This window comes from Chroicocephalus ridibundus, chromosome Z (assembly GCF_963924245.1).
Source record: "Chroicocephalus ridibundus chromosome Z, bChrRid1.1, whole genome shotgun sequence".
Taxonomy (NCBI): Eukaryota; Metazoa; Chordata; class Aves; order Charadriiformes; family Laridae; genus Chroicocephalus; species Chroicocephalus ridibundus.
In genome coordinates, this window is record NC_086316.1 from 1,260,745 (window position 1) to 1,287,977 (window position 27,233).

General features: G+C 40.7%; 1 protein-coding gene across 5 annotated transcripts; it reads right to left on the bottom strand.

Moving 5' to 3' along the window:
- Positions 1–2,315: 2,315 nt before the first annotated feature.
- On the bottom strand, positions 2,316–27,187 carry ARSK (arylsulfatase family member K). Of its 5 annotated transcripts, none has more exons than XM_063320355.1 (9): positions 27,041–27,187; positions 25,359–25,625; positions 21,328–21,457; positions 20,268–20,427; positions 14,318–14,600; positions 7,797–7,968; positions 6,127–6,351; positions 4,304–4,528; positions 2,316–4,218 (listed from the first exon to the last, which is right to left on the bottom strand). In XM_063320355.1, exons 1-9 carry the CDS (start codon positions 27,185–27,187, stop codon positions 3,944–3,946), a joined length of 1,884 nt encoding a protein of 627 aa, XP_063176425.1. In that variant the 3' UTR covers positions 2,316–3,943. The 5 variants fall into 5 exon arrangements, with proteins under 5 accessions (XP_063176425.1, XP_063176421.1, XP_063176422.1 ...); XM_063320351.1 differs by lacking the exon at positions 27,041–27,187 and adding an exon at positions 26,924–26,988 and having other exon boundaries at positions 25,359–25,569; XM_063320352.1 differs by lacking the exon at positions 27,041–27,187 and adding an exon at positions 26,823–26,842 and having other exon boundaries at positions 25,359–25,569.
- Between the last annotated feature and the right edge of the window lie 46 nt (positions 27,188–27,233).

Sequence of the window (27,233 nt, forward strand, 5' to 3'; positions counted from 1 at the left end):
AAAGTGCCCAAACGTTGTTCCCATTCAGCAGCCAACTTACTTGTCCTTACAAAGCCTTATGAGTATTTTGGTCGTAGTTTGTGGATTTTGTGATACCTAATTTGGAAATAAAACTGGTCAGTCCAAGAAGTTACTCTTTTTTTGTTGTTGCTGTTGTTTAAATCCACTAGAAAAGGATGGCTGTGACCGTTTCGTTTCAGGTGGGCTGCTGTAATTCTTGCGTAAGTTAACTTATTAGCTGTACAGACTGAGCAGGCGGCTGTAACGGGCACACTGCAATGGGATGTACGTGTGTCAAATGAGCAAAAGTCTTCTAAAACACTGTTATATTTATTCCTGCATAGCATGTTTTAAGGCAGAGCAATGACGGAATACTGCACCGAGACCGTATCCTCCTCGTTTGGCTCCCATTTTATTCATACGATTTCCGTTACACCCACTTCACCAGCTAGATATTTTTTGTCATGTTCACACCACAAATTAAGCTGAACCTACATTTTTCTGCAGTACAAGACCTCTCGTTCTGTAGGACCAGTCACAAACGATGTGGGACATTTATGGCTGGTACCACGTGCGTATCGGTACCCTCCATGTGGTGATGACAGCTGACGTGTGGAGACGGTTGACAAACGAGAGCTCTGTGCCTGCGGACGGGAGCTGTGTTAGATGTGATTGTTGGAGGCAGGAGGGACCTCACCAATGCCCGACGGAGCAGGAGGTACACCGGCATCCCCACTTCTGGTTTTCACAGTGGATTCCCAGTCCGACTGTTGCCCTGGAGGAGTCAGAGACACTGAACATGAACCAAAGTGAAGCCGTTTCTCCCTGAAGAGCCTGGCTGCAGCTTCTGTGCAGGTATTCTCTTGACTGTTTTCATGTTTCACCACTTACAGCTCTTTTTTTTCCCCCTCTAAATAGCTCATCAGAACGGCCCTGCCTGAAAAACAAAGACATTTATTTTTCCGTTCTCAGTGTCAGCGTTTGCTGTGCTCTTAGATGGGCCTTACTCATAGCTGAGGACTTGTCAAGGTTTCTCTGGCGGCTGAAATAAACCCAATGTGATTCACAAGACCCTTTATTATACTATTTTCCTCTGAACCTTCTCATCTGTTTACGTCCTTAAAAAATCAAAGCCATGAAGTGGAGACAGTACCCTGAGGATTTAGTAGTGTTAAGAATAATAAAATAATTGCTGCTTGTGTCTTACATGCAATGCTCCTTTAATCACCCTTGAACGTCACTCGTTTCCTTCATCACCACATCGTGCTGTTGATTCATACTCTGCTTCTGGGGCTCTCAGATCTCCAGGCGTGTGGGTCTTTTTTTCCTGCAAAACTGCAGCCTAGGCAGTTCATTGTTCACTGTTTTAGTATATTCCCCCTTCCTTTTTATTTTGACCTTTAACTAATCCATGATGAATTTTATCCCATCCATTTCAGATCATTTTTCCAGCTGATCAAGACTACTTTGAATTTTAGCCTATCCTCGAAGTGCCAATAGCGCTCCCAGGGTGCATTTTTTCATGTTTAATGAGAAAAAAACCACCTACTTCTGCATTCAAATTACTTATTAAAAAGGTACCAAACAGTACTACGTCAAACTCTTGCAGACTTTATTTGATCAACCTTCCCACTTTTTAGTTTTTGGTATCTACTACCAAGTTTGATTTTAGCCAGCTGTGAACCTAACTTATAGTAATTTTAGCTAGACTCTTATTTCCACGGCTTGCTTAAAAATAAGGTCAGATAGGCTGTCGCCCAAGTGCATTCAAAGCCTGGATTTCCCCACCGATTTTTTTTACCAACTAGGCTGTTTTTCCTCAGAAAGGGCGGGTGATTATTTTCCATGCAATTTGTTGTCAAATTGACACTGCGAAGTCTCTTACCCCTCCAGTGACCGCTAGGACCTCGTGTTTACTAAAATAATTCCCATCTTTGTTCATCAGGACAGTGGTACCTCTGCTGCCTTTGTAAGCACTTGAAGATAAGCTAAAAGAAAGGTTCAGCAGCTGATCCGGCCGGTGCCTGGTAGGGCTCTGACCTGGCTGCATCTAATAAACACGCTTGAACCTGTTGGGATTCCAGCCTTCTTCTCCATTTCCCTCCCCGGTGTCTCTTCAATTTAATACCACGTAACGCGTTCAGTGTGATCAAAACCACTTACGAAGTAGTGCGTCTTAAAAGCTTGTGTCTTTGAGGAAAGCACTGTCCACAGAACTGACAAAACAGAAATTACCCCAGTAAATTCTTTATAAACATTTTCTAGTAATTTCTTTAAACATTCAGCCATTAAAAAAAGCACACACAGAAACCACATCCAGTTCACCATAATTTTATTTTGCTGTATTCTGTACAAAGTACTGCGTTCTGTCCAGACCTCTGGAAAGTGATCAATTTATTTATTCTTTTCCCTGCTGAATGAGCCTTCATATGGATATATTCATTTTATTTTCTCATGCAGCTGTTTAACATCACACTGCTAAGATATGTTTTTTGTGGAAATTATTTCGTGCCACATTGTTTGAAGGTTTAACTATTAATTTGTTCCTTGCCCTCAAAAAGCTACCATAGCGGTATGTAGTACAAGGTTAGCCTTAATGTTCTATGAACACAAAAAAATAAACCAGACAAATTATTCACAAACGGGTACCTAATTCTAGTGTGGTGGTAAGTAGTTTACGAAATGCACGTAGAGTGCTTCGCCATCAGAACAGACACGTAAATTTCATGTTTGTTTTTACTGGCTTACTGCCACTGCTGAGTATTTCACTACAGATTCCAGAAAGCGTTTAGGTATGAAGTATAATGTCATCCTGAGTTGTTACTATAGCAGCAACAATTGTGATCAAGAATAAGCAAAATCATAAGTGCTGCTACAATTACATTGTTCCTTAAGCAGAAGAATTACTAGCTAAACCTTACCTTCTTCCAAAACTGTTTTGTTTTCTTATCACATCCCTGGAAAAATGTAATAATAGTATTTTTATGTGGACTTTTTCTGCAAGATTCAATTGCATCTCCTCTGTGTACATTGCCGGTTCCAGTCCTCCACTCATTGACGTGCATTAAAACATTTGCCTGCAGAATCTAGCTGTGTAACGAGACCTATTCAAGCAGTTTTCATTTTATGCTATGCAAATCACACTGTGCCTTCTCAGAGAGCTGCTCTACTCGCGTTTGTCAGAGGGTTTTTTGTTTGTTTGTTTGTTTGTTGTCTTTTTTAAAATTTCTGACGGTGACCAGAGACCAGATTCCGCTTCACTTGCACACATGCTCAATTAGTAGCCTATGCGTATTATGAAATTTTAAACAGCAAGGAGTGACAAGCACCAGATCCAAAAGCAAGAGATCAGAAGGCAGATCTTGAGAAGATGGAGAGTCAGTCACGTATAAAAAAGGAACGCTGACATAGTAAGTACTTGAATAAACTGCATCTAAGTTCAGACCAATACTAGTTGTTAACTTTTTGATTACAGTTTAACCACTATAGCTTCTTTAAAATGGATGAATATGTACTCATTGTGGACTTAAAATCCTTCTTGATGGTAAGCGGGCTCCAGCACATTTCACTACACTACACTAAATTCTATAACCCTTGCTTCAGTCTGTCCTTAGAAATGGAAATTCCTGTTGAGTTCTAATGCTTAATAGTCTGCATTTTTGCAACAACCTAAATATTCCACACACACAGTCAGTACTTATGCACTATTCTTCCTATGTATACATAGGTGTTACAGAATTATAACACGTAAAAATCTAGATTTGTTTTGCTGGCTAGTTATATAAAATGCTTTTGGGTTTCTAACACAAAGTGGTAATTGTTCAGGCATCTTGGCTTTCAATAGCTTATATAAGACTAATTCGAACACTTGAAATACATCATAACATTACAAATGCAGAATGTTTTCATATCCCCAGTTGTATGAAAGCTAGGTTGTTTTTATTTATTCACTTTGACCAAGCCACTTGTCAATTGCATTCTCGTATTTTTGTGGTTCCTTTAACCAGTCTTGATGCCACCTAAGGTTGGCAATAACATTTGAGTAATTCTGCCCCAAACTTTGTTTCCAAATGATAAACTGTCTTTTGTTATACTCCTGAACAGAAGAGGAGACCTTTGGGTAATTTACTATAGAGCGGAGTATTTTGTCCAAGGAATGTACAATTACTGGGAATTTCACGGCAACGTTTGTTAGCTCATCTGCGTCATCAGAAAGGTCTGTAACAAACAAAAAGTCAGTTAAGAGCCAATTTGTATTTAAGTAAACTATTCAGTGAGTTAGGACATAAAAGCTGTAACATACCAAACAGTTGTGGAAGTACTGAACGGCCATCTGAGTACGCGATATATTTCCATTTGCCAGTTCGAAGCATGTACGTGGAAGAATTCACATTGCATCCGTGGAACTCACTCAACACCCATGAGGGCCGTGGCCCTCTGGGTGAGACTTCATTTTCAGCCTTTCCACAAAGCAGCGGCATCAGAGAATGTCCACTAAGGTTCTGTGTGACAGGAATTCTTGCTATATCTAAGCAAAGATATACAAAGTCAAAATGCTACTGCGGTTACTGTGACTAAAAAAACCCAACATAACACTACAGGTGTCACACAAATTTTATTACAATAATAAAACATGTACTCCTAATTGTTCTCCTTGTAGAACCCAGGAACGCCAAGATACACAAATAATAATAAAAAACCTTAAGGAACTTTCCAAGGTCGGCTGCCCACCATCTTGATCCACAGCAGTATCAGCTATGTCTAAGTCAATCATTAACAGACATTTGCTAAAAACAATTGCGATAGCCTCCAGTGATGGGTGGTGCTTTTTTATTTTTTTAAATCATGGGTTTATACCCTTCCCTTCTGCTCTGACCACGTCAGGCAGGAGAAAGAGACTGTCATAACATGAAAGGCCTCTACAAGCTCCATATCCAACATGGCCTAACCATTCATTTCTTTGATAATAACGGTTTTAAGCTCCTGTCTAGCATTCCTCATCACGGAATTACAAAACACTTTATGGAAGGTGGTCATTACAGTTACCATCTATAACTGTTGGGGAAACTGAGGAACAGAGCCACTTGTTTCTCTGGTAGGGCTGGAGATAAAGATGGTATCAGAGGTGGCATCAACACAGTGTGTATGGAAAACACTGGATGACTGTATAGCCTACTTGATGCCCCCTGGAAGATGCTGTAACTTGAATAAGCTCCGCAGCATCAATTTACATCACAAGTGTCTCTAGCTCCCAAAGATCAGCTCAATATTAAGAGGCCACAAGGATCTCTCAGGGCCATTCTGAAAAACACAGCTGAGAATCCCAGGGATGTTACCTAAACTTTGGCACGTCCTAAAAATGGGGTATGACAGTACTGCTATTTTTAATCACCCTACAGAACATAGCATACAGTCATTCAAAACTCAACACTTCCCATTTCACACCGTGCAGCTGTGTGCACTGTGGTAGTATTTTATCCTCAGTTCTATGCCGCGTGGTGATACTCAGTGCATACACATTGCCCACAAGTGGCTTTTTCCTTCACCAGCACATATCTTCCTTTTACTCGTCTGTTTTCACAGCATATATACCTGTCTTTAATCCGTGGTTCTTCCTTGAGTAAATAAAAAGGCCAGCATTTGACTAAGCACTAGGAAGACCTGTAACATGTAAACCCCGTAGCACCCAGTGTGCGGGCTAAAAACTTGAACAAATACTTACTGCATTTGAACAAATGAAAAAGGGATGTGTCTTCTATCATCCTAAACCAGCAATAGTATTAATTGCAGTCACTGAACCTAAACTGTATCTAAAATACATCTGATTGTTATAAAAAAATAAAAAGGTGATAAACCCCAAATAATCCTATATATAATAATTCACTGTAATTGTGCTGATGACAGTAACACTACTAAGGAACATCATCAGCTCCTTCATTTAATTTTTACATCCATTTTTTTGCATTTTGTATTAAGTCTGTATGTATGCTCCACAGATAAACTGTTATCTCCTGTTGTGTTACTACATTGCCTCACCAAATAGATACGTAATTCTGACTATAATACAAATGCATAATAATAATAGTAACTGTGAAAAAAATTTCAGTTTGAAATTACTTAACTCACCAAGCATAGTAGGATATATATCCACAAGAGATACCACATCTGGTACTTGCTGCTGTTCTTTTATGCCTGGCCCCATAACTAAGAGAGGAACATGGGAACTTCCTTCATACATGCTCATTTTATAGAACTGCCGGTGTTCCATAGCAAGTTCTCCATGATCTGCCGTGAATATAACGACTGTTTTTTTAAGAAGCCCAGTATCTCTCAGAGCTGAAATCACCTCACCTGTAACAAGAAAAAGATACTGAAAAGGATACCTTCAAAATATTCCTTCCGACTTCTGTACCTGCAAAGCAGCATGCAAACCCTGAGGAATCCTAGATGGAGGGTTGGAAACTCCTCTCCCTGCCACGGAAGGCAGAGCTCAAAGCACTCAGCCCAGAATAATGCACAGTCGTCAATGAGTTGCAGGGGTTTGGCTCCCAATGAAGCGTGGAGGGCACTAAACAACAACCATAACAATTTCAAAAGGCAAGGAGGCACCACAGGACAAGCTGCGTTTTTGCTACAGTCACTTCTGTTTAATTTCTAGCGTAACTAATAATAGTTATTTCAACGGCAGTAAAATAGGACAGCACACGCCCTGACACTACATTTAGGGTGAAGGACTCTTGGCAGTACCCACCTTACACATAACCAGTGGAAGTCTCTCCTTCCTGTGCCTGTACCCCCACAGGAGGCCCCTGCACATACATCTGTGCAACGGAGACAGGGCCAAGATCAATGAAGTCGGTAACAAAGCAAACTTACACATCTTTAATGTTAAAACACTAAGATGATCCTTGCTTAAATAGACTAGTTAAAAACATAAGAGACATTACCAAATTAAACCCCAGCACAGATACTTTGCAGTACCTTCATTTTCCTAAAACCGTCAGGCTGCCGTCAATCTCTTTTCTTTCATAAAATGTGCAAGAGTCATTCTTTGTCTTTTAAACTACTTTATCACACTAACATTGCTAAAAATATCAGCTTATTTATTAATGAATTTAATATTAGAATGCAAGGAAATTCTTGTTCTTTCATGGTCACTTTTCAAATTAAGAAATAAAACACTGTAAATGAAGACAAACTGGCATTGTAATTTTTATGTATATAGACCTTACTGCAAACTAGGAAAAATACTGAATGCCTAATTAGGGGTTTTTTTTTTCTTCTTCTTAACTTTCAATAATATGCTGCTAAGATAGACTTTAAAGGTAACTTTCCTGTTTACTCTAGGTGTTAATAGCTGTCATCCACTCTATGCATTTGAAATCAACCTCTGAGGAAACTGCTTATGCCCTAAAATTTATCTTTGCTTCCAGCTTTGCTTTGCTGGCCTGTCCCCTTCACAACCGTTTCCATTATTTCAGTTAGCACTTAATCAAAGAGTATTTAGTTCCTCTTTAGTTCCACATGGGTCCAGTAACATTTTGCTGCAGTAACTGGGCTTTTACAGGGTCTCTCACTGGTGATTGTGATTACTTTTCAAAGTGCTCTGAATTCACCTTGCAATAGCCTTAAAAGCTATCCAGTTATTTATCATATAGACTGATTAAGCAACACCCATGTGCTTTACTCCCAAATCTAAATTGTGTTTTATTTTTTTCCCAGAAGACCACCCCAATCAGCATTTTATTAAAGAAGTCAGAACACGAAAACTCACTGTATAACAAAACATTACCTACCCAGCATAGCATCTGTCTCCGCACACATCGCATAATAAAATGCTCTAATATTTCTCACTTCTTGCTTTGTAAACTCTCCTGTGCAATTCTTGGTGTAAGATGAGTAATAGTCTACTGGATGCATCTCTGAAAAAGAAGACCACTTGGGTATTTTAATAGCTTCATAAGTTACCTAAAAATAAGAGAAAATCAACATTACTTTAGCAACTGAATTAAATATTTTTTTAAAAAAAACAGATTTAATTTAAAACTTTTAAGCATAAATTCACAGTTCTCAATTTGTGGTCCAGGAAACACCAGCTGCTTATCTGTTACATGGTGCTGCTACCTCCTCCATACTTCCCCTCTGCTTCCACAGGTATCAAGTCATTTTGAGAGTGCTATAAAAATCAGCTAGAAACTAAGGCTAGGAGCCAGAAACACGTGCTCTACCAGCTGATGCCTTTTTTTAAGAGAGACACCACAGAGCAACCTTCTAGGACTGTACTCTAGAGCAAGTATTGGCATAGTGTCTCATTAACTACAGGATAACTATAAACCCTATGTATCAAAAAGTTAGGGTATTATGTGAGCCTACAGAACAACATGGAAATTTACTTAGTCTGGGAAGGTCTCCAGGACAGTGGATGACAAGTCTTGACATCTTGATAAAAAAAGTCAAATGTCAAACTTTCTAATACTTTTCTATTTGTTTCCACACATGTCAATCCATTTAGTTATAAAGAAGTGTAAGATCAGTTTGAAACTAAAAAGTAGGAGGCAATCAATTACAAATAATGCTGGATTTGAATATTCAAATTGGCATGCTCACAGATATTGTGTGCTGCATTACCACCTTTAGAGCCTCAAAGTTTGACATATATTTAACCTAGGCAGTCATACTTGGAAGTATTCCCTTAAGTGCTGCAAGGACGGCAAGGAAGGAGAGGCGGGGGTGTGGCTCTGGTCATTAGGGAATGTTTTGATTGTGTGGAGCTAGATTCCAGTGATGGTAAAGTCGAGTGTTTATGGGTAAGGACGAAGGGGAAGGCAAATAAGGGAGATGTTGTGCTGGGAGTATGCTACAGACCACCCAACGAGCATGAGGAGACAGATGAAGTCTTCTGTAAGTGGCTGGCTGAAGTCTCGCCATCGCCAGCCCTTGTTCTGGTTGGGGACTTCAACCTGCCGGGTATCTGCTGGAAATACAACACAGCAGAGAGCAGGCAGGCTCGGAGGTTCCTTGAGTGCATGGAAGAGAACTCCCTGAGACAACTGGTAGGGGAGCCTCCCAGGGGAGGTGTCTCGCTAGACCTACTGCTCACAAAGAGAGAAGGACTAGTGGGAGATGTGGTGGTCGGAGGTCGTCTGGGGTTTAGTGATCATGAAATGGTCACGTTTTCAATTCGTAGCGATGTAAGGAGGGGGGTTAGCAAAACCTCCACCTTGGACTTCCGGAGGGCGGACTTTGACTTGTTCAGGACACTGGTTGAGAGAGTCCCTTGGGGGACTCAGGACTTTGTCCTGAAGGGCAAAGGGGTCCAGGAAGGAAATCTTAAAGGCCCAGGAGCAGGCTGTCCCCAAGCGTCGCAAGTCTAAAGGGCGGGGAAAATGGCCAGCCTGGATGAATAAGGAACTTCTGCTGGGACTTAGGAATAAAAGGAGGGTTTACCACCTTTGGAAGAAGGGACAGGCAACTCAGGAGGAGTACAGAGATCTCGTTAGGTTATACAGAGAGAAAATTAGGAAGGCAAAAGCCCAGCTGGAGCTCAACAGGGGGGAAGTTGCAACCAATGAGGAGGAGAAGGCTGAGATCCTTAATGGCTTCTTTGCCTCCATCTTCAACAGTCAGACCAGCTGTCCCCAGGGTGCTCAGAGCCTCCTGAGCTGGGAGATAAGGATGGAGAGCAGAACAACCCACCCATAATCCAGGAGGAAGCAGTCAATGATCTGCTTCTGCACCTAGACGCACACAAGTCGATGGGGCCGGATGGGCTTCACCCAAGAGTACTCAGGGAGCTGGCGGGAGAGCTCACCAAGCCCCTCTCCATCAGTTATCAACAGTCTTGGTCAAGAGGGGAGGTACCAGATGACTGGAGGGTGGCTAATGGGACACCCATCTACAAGAAGGGTCGGAAGGAGGATCCGGGGAACTACAGGCCTGTCGGCCTGACCTCAGTACCAGGAAAGATCATGGAGAGGATCATCTTGAGTGAGCTCTCACGGCAAGTGCAGGGCAGCCAAGGGGTCAGGGCCAGCCAGCATGGCTCTAGGAAAGGGAGGTCCTGCTGAGCCAACCTGATCTCTTCCTATGACCATGTGAGCCACCTTCTGGATGCGGGGAAGGCTGTGGGCGTCGTCTGTCTGGACTTTGGTAAGGCCTTTGACACCATCCCCCACAGCCTTCTCCTGGAGAAGCTGGCGAATCCTGGCATAGACAAGCGTACTCTTCGCTGGGTTAAAAACTGGCTGGATGGCCGTGCCCAGAGAGTTGGGATTAATGGGGTGAAATCCTCTCGGCGGCCACTCACCAGTGGTGTCCCTCAGGGCTCGGTTTTGGGGCCGGTTTTGTTTAATATTTTTATCAATGATCTGGATGAGGGGATTGAGTGCACCCTCAGTCAGTTTGCAGATGACACCAAACTAGCTGGGAGCGTTGATCTGCTGGAGGGTAGGAAGGCTCTACAGAGGGACCTGGACAGGCTGGATCCATGGGCCAAGGCCAACCGTATGAGGTTTAATAAGGCCACGTGCCGGGTCCTGCATTTCGGTCACAACAACCCCAAGCAACGCTACAGGCTTGGGGAAGAGTGGCTGGAAAGCTGCCCAGCAGAAAAGGACCTGAGGGTGCTGGTGGAGCCAGCTTAACATGAGCCAGCAGTGTGCCCAGGTGGCCAAGAAGGCCAACAGCATTCTGGCTTGTATCAGGAATAGCGTGGCCAGCAGGAGCAGGGAAGTGATGGTGCCTCTGTACTCGGCGCTGGTGAGGCCTCACCTCGAGTGCTGTGTTCAGTTCTGGGCCCCTCTGTACAAGAGGGACATTGAGGTGCTGGAGCGTGTCCAGAGGAGAGCGACCAGGCTGGCGAGGGGTCTGGAGACCAGGGCATCTGAGGAGAGGCTGAGGGAGCTGGGCATGTTTAGCTTGGAGAAGAGGAGGCTGAGGGGAGACCTCATTGCCCTCTACAGCTCCCTGAAAGGAGGGTGCAGAGAGGTGGGGGTTGGCCTCTTCTCCCAGGTGAATAATGACAGGCCCAGAGGAAATGGGCTGAAGCTGCGGCAGGGGAGGTTTAGGTTAGATATCAGGAAGAATTACTTTACCGAAAGAGCGGTCAGGCACTGGAACAGCCTGCCCAGGGAGGGGGTTGAGTCACCAGCCCTAGAGGTGTTTAAGAAACGACCAGATGTGGCACTTCAGGGCATGCTCTAGTGGCAGAGACTGTAGGTTGTTTGGTTGGACGTGATGATCTTAAGGGTCCTTTCCAACCATGAAGATTCTGTGATTCTGTGTGCATTTAACACAGTTAATTACTTCTATATTGCAGATTTAAAGCACAAATTACCACAAAACAGAGCTGTAATCTCAGTATGGAAAACTTAAGTTTATTAAATAAAACCACAGCTGTTGCTCTCATTTACCTCTGAAAATCTCTCTAACAAACAGATCTGAGGCCTAGATCGTGGCACAGCAGCTCTGGTGCCTGTGCAGCAGCACGTTCCCAGGGCTGCAGCCACAGATCCACTCCTGGGTTGGCCCCAAACACAGGCAGCACTGGTGATATCAGACTAAAGCCAACGAATAAAGGTAACCTGGTAGTTCAGCAAAGTTCTTGTAAGTTATAAATCAGTAGTGCCATTAATGTAAGACAGCATGACTAATAGGAGAAGTTATGAGTTTCACAGCTGGTTAGTTAAGAATCACAGAATGGTAGGGGTGGAAGGGACCTCTGGAGATCATCTAGTCCAACCCCCTTGCCAGAGCAGGGTCAAGAATAAGGCAGGTACCTAGGAACGGGAACAGACTGAAGAAACTAACCACCAAAACATATGTCAAGCCAAAGAAAAACCATGCATGGCTAGATGGACCGAGTGCACCAAGCAGTCACCGCAAGTTTTGGGGTCTACGACCACTGCGGACCACCAGAGGGACAACCACGACTCAACCATGCATGCGTTCTATAGGAGGGGACTGTGTAAATGAGTTCCAAGAATTTGAGTGAATATGATAACCATTCCCGGACGTCAAAATGCATATGTATGTGATAGCCTAATAAAAACTGTGTTCTGTTTAACATACAGTATGCACGCTAGGAGGAACGATCCCACACACATCCAGCACTGCAATAAAAAACGCCTACCTTCTAAAACGCAAAACAAGTCTTAGAGGGTTTCCCTTTAACCAGATTTTACGGTAACACTGGTTCCTGGAAAAGTAACTGATACACACTGTCCAAGGGGCTCCAGGCAGCACAATAGCAACCAAAGTTATCCCTAGAAACATTACATCCCTGTTTACTGGTGCAGCAATTTAACTATCATTGATAGTTAAACTGGACCCAATTTGGTATGCCTCATGGTGTGCCATGGATAACTATGAGCTATCTGAGGAGCTACTAGCATAGCATCTGTCTCAAGCACATGCCATCTTTGACCACCAGTGCTGTCACGGCCACGTGTTCCAATACCCACAAAGCTCCACCTCCCTCGACAGCCCATATTCTCTCTTGAGTTATCTAGCAGAGGTATTAAGTCATCTAAAGAGTTGGTAAGACAGCAAAAGTTAGAGTGCCCATAACATACAGACAAAACCCAGCTTTGGAATAATCAGACATACCAAAACTTAAGTTTCCTCAGGTGCTATAGAAAATAGGCTACAAGAAGAAACCATGGACTGCTTCACTCATCTTCCTATGGCTGAAGGTCCTTGGCTACATAAAGTCATGTTTTAGACTCCTCAAATGGTTATTTGTTAGTTTCTTAAGATATAATGGGAGCAAAAAGTATCCCTCTCCATCCACAATTCATCAGAAGACGGAACCCTTTTCTACAGGACTACAACCTTGTTTTAAGGATTCACAAAGTCATAATCCCTTTGTCTGTCGGTTGTAACTCATAGCTATGAAAGAAGCTACATGCCCTGAAAAAGTGCCAGCTTGTGCAAAATACAGGGGACCGCCTGATTAGCAACACAGGGTTTCATAAACATACCATGTTGATACTCCGTTCTGTACTAGCTCCCTGTTAAACATATAATTTAATTCACGTTCTTCATCTGTGCACTCAAACTTCTTCATGAGATTGACCTCTGCCATTTTCAAAGATGACTTCTTCCGTGGCCAAAACACAGATACATTCCAGAAGCATCAGCCAATGGTCAATAAATGGTAACATGTAGTTCACATAACTGAGCATGTGCATCTAGTGATGAAAAGGACCTCAGCAAACCATGGAATTTAAGTGCTCTTAACTGGATCAAGGATGACAAAAATTTGCCAGAGATGTAATAATTCTGTCTGTGTCTTGAAAAAAGGTACCCCCACTTCCCAAGACATGTCTAACCAAGCAACTCACACCTAGAAAGTTGTCCTTACTATCCGAACTAGATCTTACTTTTTGCAAATGAAGGGTTTTTTTCCCCATCCACTTCTCACCATTCCTAGAAGAAAAGAACCCCAAACCCTCAATCTTACACAGAAATTCACATCTCTCAACCTTACTTTGTATATCCTTTTTTCTAAGTCCCTGTATTTTTGTTGCACCTAAATAAACAGATTTTGCAGTTCCTCAGTAGAAAATGCCAAATGAGTTATATAAATCATGTATGGTTTTTTTTGAAATAGGCATAAAGTCTTTTCAAACCTATTTCTCAGTTCTTCAGCTGCAGATAAACTTAATGCTGCCTTTAAGCAGTTGTAATCCATTAATATTCTTATGACAGATAATGGCACGTGGAGACCACACAAGGGAGAGCAAAAATATTTACTGCTTCTTTGGGATAGAGTGCTATCTGCTAGCTTTCCACATATGGACATAATGGGTAAAAACATGGAAGAGCTACAGTAGCATGAAAAGAAGTTAACAGAAAAGAGAGAGTTCTGCTGTGTCTTACTGCTTTAGGTTCATATTGTAGCAAAAGTCAATCTCTCACTATAAAACTCAGACAGAATGACTACATATAGCATCATTTATAACAAGCACAATACAGAATGTTATGAACAATGAAGTCAGACCATTATTGAAAAAACAATTACAATATAGCAACAATTTCATTCTCCATTTAATACGTTTCTAGCCATTGAACTACAAATTTAGTTATTGATTCAGTGACTACTGTTAACAAACCCTTTCCTACAACAGAGGAAAATTATTCATTTCTATTTGCTTAGCCTTAAACCAAAAATCTAACATCTCATCCAAGTACTTTCTTACTGTGTACTGAAATATCAAAAACGGGTCCGACTTGAAAAATCACATGACGAATAAAATGCTATTCAAAATAAATACAGTTATAAATAAATCTATATTTAAATTTCATTTTCACATACCTTTTCAAGCCAATAGGGAGATGTTAAAAATGTAGAGGATCCAAAATTTTCTCCCGCATAGGGTGATGGATACGGGTGTGGTAAATTTAGTCCCAAGTAAAGTACAAATGGTTGAGTAAGGTTAATGGCTTCTTCCTTTATCCAATCTACTGCTTTATCAGTAGTCCGCCAGTCTGCTTCCATCACTCTCACATGTGTCTTATCACCAGTAAGCTTCACCATGGGTCTCCCTTCTTGCCGGAGCAGGAAGTCAACATCCCTCGTCCAGGCTTCTACACGGTTACTGAAAATACAGACACAAGACAAATACTCAGTGGAAAACATTTTCTCCACTTTTTCTCCAAGTCAAAAGTGACGAATTCCTGAAAAACTTCCCCTGTGTTTGTAGCTGCCATCTATTTGTAATTTCTACATAAAGGAGAATTGTTACTCAATTGATCAATAGCTATTGTGCATCTATTTTATATTCAAAGCTTTAGCCAATCTGTTTTCTGCTTCTGAATCTTCTTTCTTATTTATTATAATTTCATGTCAGAATCGTTCTTCTCTCGTAACAAAATAACATTTAGAAATAGCATCTCCATGTTGTTGACCCTGCTCTCCGTTCTGGCTGGATTCATATACTACTTATCTGGTAAAGCAGGCCTTAGATTTTTGTTATTTGAGAAAGTCCTGTGGGAAATAACTTGCCTGGAGAGGCTGCCTTTAGAACCAAAGTTCTGTTCTTAGACCACACTATTAGAACATTTTTTAAACACTATTAATTACAACAAAAATCTGTAAGAGTGATTTATCTTGTACAATTGCTTTTGATACAGTTGATAAATCTATAAAGAAAAGGGAATAACTGAGAATAAGAGTGTAGGGAGAAAGCGTGAAGTGGGGGAAAAAAAAAAGACAACACTTTAATGATAAAATATTTTTGGAACAGATTTTCTAATGTCATGACAATTGTTGCCTCTCTAAAACCCTGAGAAACCTGAGCTGCGGATGTCCTTTGCCAGACTGAATGACACCACAACTGACAAAAACAAGGGCTGGGAGGAAACAAGATTTAAGACCTTGACTACATTTTGTTCACAGCAATTTCAATATAAACAAAGAAGTTATAAAAGATAATGTGACGCTGCTCAAGGTTTGATCGCATACTTTCATGAAAACACAGCATTATTATAGTTTAAAGAGGATCTAACCAGTTTTGTCCCCATAGAAATTTTAACGGCGTGCTTTTAACCTCCAGAAAAAACTATTCGGAATTATCTGTAACAATAATTTTAAATATTGTTTTAACTCCTTGTTTAAGCTCACATTTTCAAGATAAGCAGGCTTAAACAAATTAATTAGAACAAATTAAGGTAGCTAGAGGGCCTAAAGAGAAATCGTATCTCATACACATTAAAGTGAAGTGACAGTAAAGGACTGGGTCTGTCAGATTGCATCTAACATCACAATACTGACTTGCACAGAAAAAATTACTATGTGGGCCATAGGCCAGTCTGACTCTCCAATCAGACTGAGGTTAGGATCAAGTTTAAAAAAAACCCAAACTCAAAAAACCTCCCCAAAAAACTCCACTTCAGACCCTTTCCACATTCTGGAGCAACACAGGAGATGTTTTGACACATCCAAGACCAAAACTAATCCTCAGGCAGAAAAGGAGAAAAAGATATGCCAAAGTAAGAGTCTTCAAAAGGCCAGGAGGAGAGGTGAAAAAGGGCGCAATACTAAATTAAATCCTTGAATTTAAAAGGAAAGAGCAAATCCTTGACAGATAATTATTCAAAACCTTCAGAAATCCAATTTTCAACACTTTAAATGGGAATGAAGGGGGATCATACCTCCTTTGCTAGCAGGTAGTACTACAGAGACCGTAACAAACACACGATGGAAAAAAGCCGATAAATAAAGAATGGGAATACGTCAATGTAACTCTGAAAATAAAGCTTAATGAACTACCATCATTACTAACCTAAGTGGAAATAATCACATGACAGTCAGTAACTACATCTGTTTTAAATGTTAAGTGAAGACAGCCAGGGACATTCAAAAAGACCCACAGAGTCTTTTTGACAGGGAGCAGAGGCTTCCCGTACTCAACAGTCTGGAGGCTAAAGATCCAGCTCTTTCTCTCTGTTAATATGCATTTCTTTGTATGCACTTCCTAGAAGCCATTTTCGCCAAATATCATTAATCCACAGCTATGAATAATTATCTTATGAGTAAGTCACTTTCAAATGGATCCTTGTATATTTTACTATGTATTTTTAAGATACATAAATTTCCTTATTTACAGAGATGATTTCTGTTAGCAAGGCACTATTTGCAACAGGTTGGGACAAAGAAAAATCAATTTATGTCACACAACTGAAATGTTGCAGCAGAGAAGTTAACAATTCTTTTTTTATTAGGTAAATATGGGACCAGTGAGCAGTGGTGATTTTGTTGTTCAAAGAAACAACATATGTGCTTAAGAAAAGTTTCTAAAGAGGTAATACCGCTCACTGTGTTTCTGTGGAACAAGCTGATCTCCACTGAATCTACTACTCATCTTGTGCTAGCTGAACTGTTCTATATTCCTTCGCTAGTCTCCCTTTCAACAAGAAACTTAAACAGCAGGACATTTTAGTTATCTCCACAATGTATGTGAACCTTTGTTATAACTCTTCTACGCTATTTATAGATTACTTAATTGGCTACTTAAGGTTTTTAAACATCTACACAGATGCCATGCTAGGAATGAGACGCACATTTTTCTCTGACTGAGGAATTGTATTAGCAGTTTTCATTTTTTGCATCGAAAACTGTGTAAACTGCCATTTTCCAATTCCTCTTGTGTAGGCATAGAAAGGCTGGCTAACCATGTGTTTATTTTCATTTATTTTCAAGACCTACCCACGCTTACTCAAATAATAATAAGGGTTTGATCCTAGTAAGTACAGATCTCAAACTTTCACTGAAGGGAAAGTTAGAAAAAAACGTATCAAAAATTTGCACCTGGTTAAAATGCAGGACGAAGATCTAGGACAAAAGATAATTAAAAACTGCAACACCATAGACTTCAGTATTTTTCTGTTATCTTTGAAGTGCCTGAGAAATCAACCTCATGGGACCAAGAGCTGCAAACATGATGTGATTATATGGTTACATTGTAATTTCTGTTTGTGAGACTCGAACCCTACCACTAAAGTAGATGAACCTATACATGGCAGAATGAGAAAAATCGGAGTACACAATTGTAACTCTCCTGATACTGGTGCTGCTACAGTTTTGCAAAACCCTGAATTGTCTTAATTTATTTCTCACCTGTGAAGACTTGGAACAAAAATATTTAGAATGGTACCAATAGAACCATTCAAATCAGAGAGTAGCAGATAAAATAAGTACAAGAGCAAGGTTAAAGCAATGGCGTGCATCCATAGCTAATGGCATCAATGAGATACGCACTCTGAAGAAGGGACTGTCAGTGTTAATATCACTGTACAGATGACTTGTCAGCAGCATCCTGAGAGCAGGATGGTAACCAGGTCATCGTGCTCTCTGTGTGCCATTCCTCTTCCCGTTATTCCGACGGAAAAACAGAATACAGTAAGATAGCCACAGTAAGGAAACAAAAAGGCTATTAGCCTAATGTTCCTGAAGACTGAAGTAAGCAAGATTTCAAGGCAAAATATCACACCACAGCAACTCTTCACTCCTAAAGAGTGTAAAATACCCATGCAAAGTGCCATTTCATGATTGCCAGCCAACAGGAAAATAGGAAAGATGATTGCTGCATCCCTTGCCAGTAATCCTGTTCAGACTACCTGAACACAAACCCTAGTATTTGTGAGTACGTTTGTGGGTATGAGATTGTGAGTTGGCAGGGTTAACAAACTTAGAAAGTTAACCAACATAACAAATATGTTCCTCTTCTATATGATCTCACATTAACATTTTCTTTGCGTTAATTCCTACACAATAAAATTAACTTGAGAACTAAGGACAATCTGTTGTTCAGCTTGGCATTCCCCATGTAATGGACTTCATACTAAAGCCAGAATTCACCTCCTGTCTTCAGCTCAGGCAAATGAAAGCAAGACTTCTGGAATCCAGAGACTTATATGCAACCAACCTTTTTTCAGTGCCACCTTTGTGTTCCAGTTATCATATGAACAGCCAGGAACTCCTGGAACTACTTAGAGCTGTTCTTCTTTAAACCCGGAGTGACTTTAGATTAGAGATAAACAGATTTCAATGTTATAAAACATTTCTCTATCTCAGGGAAGGGCAGGGTGAGTGCATAGTGTTTACTATTTAGACAACACAGAATCTTCCGTGCACAAAAGTGATTCAGGAGAAAAGTGTAAGGGTCTGTATAATACTGCAGAAAATTTTCATTTTGTAGGGTAATTTCAATTTACTGAAAATCTATTCTAGAAATGCTTAAGAAATGATGCACCCACATAATCGTTTCTCTTTTGCTTCATTACATAGAACAAAATCTGACCCTTTGCTTTCTCAAAGAATGGTCTGTTACTGGCACTTTACAGTACGCTGTTAAGACTAAGCTCTTCTGAAAAGCGTGAATGCCTCAGGCAGTCACAACTAACCAGCTCTACACTACAATAATACAAACATCTGTACGCATTCATCTTAATGTTCAGTTGTGTCTTGACAGAGAGGAAATTTTCCCAACATTCATACAAGCAAGCAAAAAGAATAGAATAATACTACAGCAGATGACTTTTTAGTACATTGTACAAATAATTATTTATTAGTGGAAAGAAAAAATAAATGTCTTAAGAATAAGGCAGAATTCAGAAAAAAAAATTCAAAGCAAAAGAACAGAGACTGAACACCCATCTGTTCACATTTAGATGCTGTTACTGAGAAGAGCTGCAGACAGAGACAAGAGAGAAGCATCAGTAGTACACAAATATGTACGCTGTCTGGTAAAGTAAGTAAACATTAAGTTTTTGCTGTAAGTCTGTATTTGAATAATCTTTCACTTCCAGTGTAGAACTGGTATACGGAAAAAAAGCTTTCTTTTCTTTTTGACAGTCCTAAACTTGAAAGTAAATTATTACTTTGGCCAGATTCTGAAGTGGGTATGCTTTATAAATTATTTTGTAGATCAAAAGCAGTGCATACAAGCAGCATACTATTAACTACTAATGTGACTTTTCAACGTCTGATTGCTTGTTTTAGTGACAGAAGTGAGGAAATTTTAAGTAAATCTAACCTGTTTAATATCAAAGAAAAAGCTACTCTTCATTATTATTTCAACAATGGACATCATTATTAGTCAAGGAGATAGTGCATCTTCATAAAAAACACACAGAAGGAAGACACCATGTGTCACCCCAACAGTCCCAGATACATTATGCTTATTGCTTTTTGAACATAATGCAGTTAGTCTCTAAATGTTTAAGTATTTTTCATAAATTGCTGCAATTCTAGTAATTTTTTTTTTAAAAAGAAAGCTTTACAGTATAGGAAGTACAGCAGAAGTCTGAAAATATATCGCCTTCAAAAAAAAAAAAAAAAAGACCACCTTGTGTTTTGTGATGCTGGATTTAATTTTCAAGTATTATCAAACATGTTTCTTTGTTCTGCTTTTCCTACACTGCTAGTATAATAAAGCCAGGAAGTCTCAAGGCAAGAAGGGTTTATGAAAATTTGTCTTAGGGAGCCATACCAATCAATGATCAAGAATAACCTTCATTCGTGTTGGGCAAAACCACAGTCTTGATATTCACCTTCTGGTTACAGGTAAAAGCCAAAGTGCATCTGCATGGGATGAGCTTGCTTCTGCATAAAGTTGCAGAACAGACCTCTGACAAGTTCCTAACACAAGTTCTTTTAAATTAAAGCTACTACCATTTCAATCAGACACAGAAACCACCTGCCAGACCATTAAATGATTTATTCACTCCTGTTAATTTCACAGCAGGAAAACTTATCTGATTACCTTACTGAATGATGTCCAGAAGTATAGTCCAATTTCCCAAACTTCTGTGTACGGTAGCCATGCTTCTCCATGAGATCCATCCACGTTACATAACCTGGATCTAGACCTTTGAAGTTATTCCAAGATTCTGTCAAATGAGTGAAAAGACCACTCCACATAGCTGGGGGGAAAGAGAAAAAAAAGGATATGGTTTTTGACGAGTAAGCGGTACTTCCCATCTAAATCTAAGTTGAATGTACTTGAGAAGGGATCAGTCTTATTATTTTAGAGGTAAAAAGTCCACATTGTGATCCCGTAGAGCAAGGAATACAAAGTAGTACTCTTACATTTTCATCATCGATATGAATAACAACATTTACTAAAATAATCCCCAAAATCGCAGAAGGTGTCTTCTTTCCAGGCACTGTGCAATCATAAAATCAAGGTTTTCTATAGATCAGGGAATTTTCTTACCGATTGCAGAAATAACATGCCATGGTAGTACAGATCCTGATGAAACAGTCATGTACAGAAAAATACTGAAGTATTCAATTAAAGCTACCAAAAGATATATTATGTATTTTTCAGAACACTTGGAACAAATATTATCAGAACACAGTGCTAACAGCCACCTATTTATTCAGTTGTTATTATTTAATATTTCTTCCCGAGAACAGGAAAGAGATTTACTAGCTTTGTATTGGGAAGGGAGAGTAGTTCTGAATGCAGCTTCAGCACTGCTGGAGACAAACTGACAATTTCTCTACAAATCCTGAAGATTTTTTAAAAATACTGAAGCTTCAGTGAAGTTTGCAAAGGTTTGAGAGCTCACATATAGCTGGAAAAAAGAGAATTAAAAAAACCCAAAAAAAACAAAAACAAAAAGAAAGGAAGAAGCATGAAAAACAAAAGAGAAATGGATCAAACATGAGAATACCGTATAAATTCAGACATAAACTAAAAAAATTGGGTCTTATTTTAAAAAAAATCCCCCAAATTCAATCCTTTGAGATTTCCCATCATTACCACATGTCTAAATTGACATGTGCAAGTATTTATCTGATGATTTGCTTGGTCCTACCTGCACGGGAAGGACAACAAATTGGAGAATTGGTATAGGCATTGAGAAAGACTGTGCCGTATCTTTTCATAAAATTTATGAAAGGCAAATCCACAGTCTGATTTCCTGGATGAAATGTCAAGCGTCCATCCTGTAATCAAACAGAAAAACTATGTAAACAGCATTATCCCAAAATATTGCCTGCATTAATTCATGGATTTATTACCTTGAACATGTATTACTCAAATGTTGCCAATTCCATTTAGGTACGGAAAATAAAGTGTTCAGAAGCTTTAATTAGATCAACATAAAATGGATTACTTATGAAAAAGTGTAATGTAAAAGATAAGTGGACATCTTTATAGTAAAATTACTTCCCTTCTATCGCTATACATATTCTAAGCTTCAATTCTTGCAGGAGTAGTCTTGCATGACACATTAACAGGGATAGGTATGGCGAAAGAGGAAATGGAGTCAGTCTGAATCCTGATGCAGACGTGTGCACTGGTACGTATTTCTCAGAACTCATCCTCTTCCTCTTTTTAAAAGTTTTTCCACACAACATCTCTGTGAACTTATTTTAAACTATGGACTTGAAAAATGATCAGCAAGCCTGAAGGAAGCCTATTCTCCCAATGAAAAGCTGTTTGCAGTGCTTCCCTTTTAATACTTTATTGATCCCTTATTTTATCTATTTCCTTTAGATAGAGTTTTGAATCAGTAACTTTAAAAAGACCCAAAATTTTGAATTGGTACTTTTACTGTACAAAATTATGATGACATGAAACCAGGTTTCACGTAGACTGTCCTGTTTCAGGTCACTGTCTTCTCCTGTAACTTGTATGTCTTTCCTTGGTCCAGTTAAGTTGTCTCAGCTCAGCCGCAGACTTACTGGTTGGCTCTTTTCATGAAGAAACTGTTGTCTCTAGTTACAAATTCACCAGCTACTGGCTCATTTGTTCCAAAGACAATGTACAAATTACCACATCAGCCTCTGCATAACATATGCCAGCATGCAATTTCTTACCTCTAATGCCTTACCATACGTAGGCAATGGACCATCCTCCCAAGTTACTTCAAATTATTTTAAAGGGAAAACAGATCCTATATGAGAAACCACAGCAAAATAGGTGGTATATGATTGCTTGTAACCCTGCAGCCACATGCAGCCTACCAGCAGCAGAAGCCTACAAAAAATCCTATATCCATGCCATACATTGAGCCTCATTTGGCACAATGGGTTCCCGGCGTCTGCTGAAGCCAACAGTCATCATTACATGACATTAAGTACAAAATTGCACTGTGGCTTTTACTGTAATACTTTGCTAAGTGAGAAATCTTGAAAACAATTATTTAGTGAGATACTACCTCTTCAACAGAAAATATTCAACTGAATGACCACTTTGCTCCTGCTGACTCATAACCAAAAATCAGCAGATATGACCAACAGTGAATTACGGGAGTTGCTTTCTCTTAATACTGAATAGGTATAATAAAAACTTCAATGACTGCTTCAGATGAAGACCTTTGATCATGTACTTCAAAATGTAAAGAACATACACAGTCTCAACGGACGCAGAACCAAGGCCTTACCTTCTGTGAAATTTCACCTTTAGATAATGGTACATTTGAAACAGGTACAAACACTTCTCAGACATTTGAGTCACAGTGAAAACTCCAAAGTATAACGGAAAATGCTATTAGCTTAGAGCAAGACAGGTAGATGGATGCATGGGTTCTGAGAACTGCTACCCTCAGTTTTTAATTAAGAAAATTAATTTATTTTTTCAAAGATTGTATTTGTTTTGAAAATAACTGTTTGAAACAAACACATATTTAACATAATATTCTTCTATATGAGACAACAGGCAAGTTTACATGGAAAGAACAATAGTTTGTTTCTGTCTTCAGCATTTAAGAATACAGATCAGATAATCTAGGACTTGCTATTTCATACTATGTTGTTTCTGCACATTAGCAGATGTGTTTCTGAATTTTCACTTCAGTTTTACTAGCTTAATTTTCTGCAATAATTTGTGGGAGAACAGAAAAAAATAAAGATAAGTGAGAGCAAACCTGAAGAATTTACAGTCTGTGTTACTATTGCTTCCATTAACCACAATTCCACAGTGGCAGGCACTCATCGTCCAAGTGAATATTTACAAAGAATACTGCAAATAGTCAGTCTGCAACATTTCAGAAAGAAGCCAGAAAGCAGAGTTAAGCACAGCATAACTGTGCTCCACAATAGAAAATTTACTGAAAATATTTTAAGGTTAGAATTATTCTGGCATTTTTTAAAGTATTTTAACCTTACAGCATGAGCACTTCATTACCTCACTAGCCACCCAGCCATTGCTCATGTACTAAGTCCGTAGTCAGAGACTAACATCATTTTCTTCACTCTTTAGAATTCAATGCAGGAACTGCACGCAGAAGAAAACAATTCCCTCCATTTGTTTGCTGACAGAAAATGCTATTGGATAACATGGTGTTGTAGAGAGAATCACTTCATTGGGCACCAAGAGAACAAACTGCGGCATCCCAGCACCACGCTGCAGTGGATGACTACGCAGTAAACCAGGCCACTGGAGATCAGAATATGATAAAAGACTGATCACCAGATTTTGTACACTACTACAAATGTCAACTAGAACAAGCATTCAGGAGAAACTGGAAACAAAGCTGTAATATGCAATATGAACTTGAAAGGAACTTCAGGCTGAAAGTGCTCTTAGAAAGTACACAACTGATTTGTCATCCTGTCAACAACATATTCACAAGTTTCTCCAACAAAGATATTGTTTGTTGGAACTGCTGGAGACAAGAGTTCATTCTTTCGATACTGGACAGACAGGTGACGTGTCTATTCAGTGAAAGAAGCTTCTTTAACAGGCTGAGAATCTACAGCTATTTCTGGAAATCTCTCCAAGAACTGCGTAGGACTTCCGGGTTATGAAGTACCTGAGACCACACAATTTATTCTGAGTGACATAAGCAAGCACACTTCATCCAGGAACTTGAGCTGCACTGCAAGCAAAGCCTGTCATCACCTAGTTATCCTCAAGTAGCAGTTTAGGAGCTGAATTCCCGACTGGCACATTCCACCAGCAAGCCCTGCGGGAAGCACAGCACTCAATGTGACACGAGCAGAAAGCTGGCTGTTCAAGCAAGACGCCCCTGCTCTGCAGGACGAACACAATCCAGCATCACTGAGAAGAAAATTTTCATCACTCTTGACAAAACAGGTGTGGTTCTTTCACAGACAGCTTCACCTGTGACACAGGCAGGCACACTTTCAAATCAAAGCCCCTACCTTGTGACAGCCTGCAGGACTTAAGCTTTTTTTTTTCCCCAGAAAACCTGTAAGTTTCAACAGTATAGCAGCACTCTTCCTCTTTTCTACTAGCGATGCAATCAAAATGGTTCATCCATTTCTGCCTTCAAATCCATCTCATAAAAAACTTATCCAGCACAACAATTCTTTTAACTTATTCTCCTTTATGTGCACTACCAAATACGATACTTTTCAGAACTGGCACCTTGTTCTTAATTGGTTTTGTAAAGAACATTACAAACATCCGGGATTCTGTCTTTCATTTTTGTAAGGTCTACCTCGCTAATCCCCATAAGGGAATCATGAGAATCTCCCTGTTTACAAGATGACATACAGAAGCCTTACTAAGATTTGTCTGCAGCTTCTGCTAGCACCTGGAAACAAACTGGCCATTGACGAAGTCCCAGAACCTAAACTGTTATAAATCTGGCGTTTTATTGGTAAATAATAGTTTTACTAAAGGTGAGAATTTGGAGAAAAATTCCAATCTACAAAACAACACATCACTTTGGAATGTTAAGAGAGACAATATGCTTAAAATAAATACAGTCAGAGGAAGGAAAGTAAGTAAGGAGCTACTGCTTTATCTTGTAAATCATAGCAAACGTGCGTTTTAAGAAGGGGTTTGAAGAAGGATAATATGTGTTTACCAAATACTTCAGAACAATTTATCCCAAGAATGACAAGCAGCAGCCAAGAAGTCAAGTGCCCTTACCCATGCTGTCAAGGATGGCATACTGAGATGACTGGGTGCCAAGTGTTGATTTCTCAACAGTGAATGAGAAGTGATGAGATGTGAGAGTCCTTGGAAGTAATACGATGGAGCTTTTGTTTGATTTAACAGGAACGAGAGCTCAGATGAGGCAGAGAAACCAAGGCTTTTCCTTTCCCCAAAGTAAAACCTTGATAAAAGCATTTCCAGAATGCTGGGTGGGCAGACAGAAGCACAGTGAGAAAAGGGTGACAAAATGTGCTGTTTTAACTGTAAACAAGGGAATAGACTTAGTATTTGTGAATGAAAAAAAATAAATAAAATCTTTTCTACCTCTCTGTGGTTTAGAAGAAATGTATCAATAAGTCGCAGTAATAAAACCACCAGAAATTTATAAAAACATACCTACTGTTTCCTTTTAACTGTAGATATTCACCCAACAATTTTATTGTAATATTTGTTATACTTAATAATAAGTCTAAGTAAGTCAATACACGATGTCCAACAGCTTAACTCTGTCATTTCATCTCTTATTACAGACACTCTCCATTTCATCTGTTGTGGAGACCTAACATTCTTAGGATTTACAATAAGAACAACAGTGACTTTTCCTTTCCTTTCTGCTTTTCAAGCCAATAGAAAAGCATACATGGGCTGGTAGCCCAGAAAGCCCCCGCAGCCTGGGCTGCATCCCCAGCAGCGTGGGCAGGGGGGTGAGGGGGGGATTCTGCCCCTCTGCTCCGCTCTGTGAGAGCCCCCCTGCAGTGCTGCCTCCAGCGCTGGGGCACCAACAGCAGAAGGACATGGAGCTGTTGGAGCGGGGCCAGAGGAGGCCCCGGAGATGCTGGGAGGGCTGGAGCCCCTCTGCTGTGAGGACAGGCTGAGAGAGCTGGGGGGGTTCAGCCTGGAGAAGAGAAGGCTCCGGGGAGACCTTCCAGCCCCTTCCAGTCCCTCAAGGGGCTCCAGGAAAGCTGGGGAGGGACTCTGGAGCAGGGAGGGGAGCCATGGGACAAGGGGGAATGGTTTTTACTCTGGAAGAGGGGAGATTTAGGTGAGATATTGGGAAGAAATTCTTTGGTGTGAGGGTGGTGAGCCCCTGGCCCAGGTTGCCCAGAGAAGCTGTGGCTGCCCCATCCCTGGAGGGGTTCAAGGCCAGGTTGGCCGGGGCTTGGAGCAACCTGGGCTGGTGGGAGGTGTCCCTGCCCAGGGCAGGCCTTTAGGCTCCCTTCCAATTCTAACCATTCTATGATTTGGAGCAGCAGGTCTGCTCTGTCAATTACTGCCCTACCCCACAGTCCCGATGACCTGTCCCCACCTGCCTCCAGTTGCAGTGACAAGCTGTAGGTACCACAGCTGATCAAGGGAACGGGTTATGCATAAGTTTCTGACTACTGTAATGCACCTGGTGAAAACATAGAGCGCACTCCAGGGAAGAATGAGGAGGTTGGCTTAGATAACAAAAGTTACCTTGTGAAGGCCTGCCCTCATGGTTCTAAGAAAGCCCTGCGCCCCGTGGAGATGACAGAGAATAAAAAACAGCTCTATTTTCGAAAGCCTGTGGTTGTAACCTGGGCATAGCCCTCGCTGCCACATCCTCGGAGGTCCCAGTCAGGCCCGGACCGGCAACATGCCACCGCCGAGACAGCCACCGCCGCTCTCCCGCCCTCCCTCACCTGGACACTCACCAAGGAGTCGCAGGCCACCAGCACCACGCTGGGCCGGGGCTGGCCCCCGGGAGCGACTGGCCGCGGCCTCCTCCCCGCCCAGGCCGCGGCAGCCATGAGGAGCAGCGCCAGCCCGGCCCGCCCCAGCGGCCGGCCGCCGCCCCGCATCGCTGCGACGCCGCCAAGCCCCTCTCCCGAAGAGAGGGGAGCAGCG

Excerpts from the sequence above, each read along its gene's own strand:
- ARSK (XM_063320355.1), bottom strand. The coding sequence starts at position 27,187 with ATGCGGGGCGGCGGCCGGCCGCTGGGGCGGGCCGGGCTGGCGCTGCTC. Across the intron at positions 25,626-27,040 it reads TGGTGGCCTGCGACTCCTTG|TTAAAACAGCACATTTTGTC; the intron begins GTGAGTGTCCAG and ends CCTTGTTTACAG. Across the intron at positions 7,969-14,317 it reads CTCCCTATTGGCTTGAAAAG|GTAACTTATGAAGCTATTAA; the intron begins GTATGTGAAAAT and ends TCTTATTTTTAG.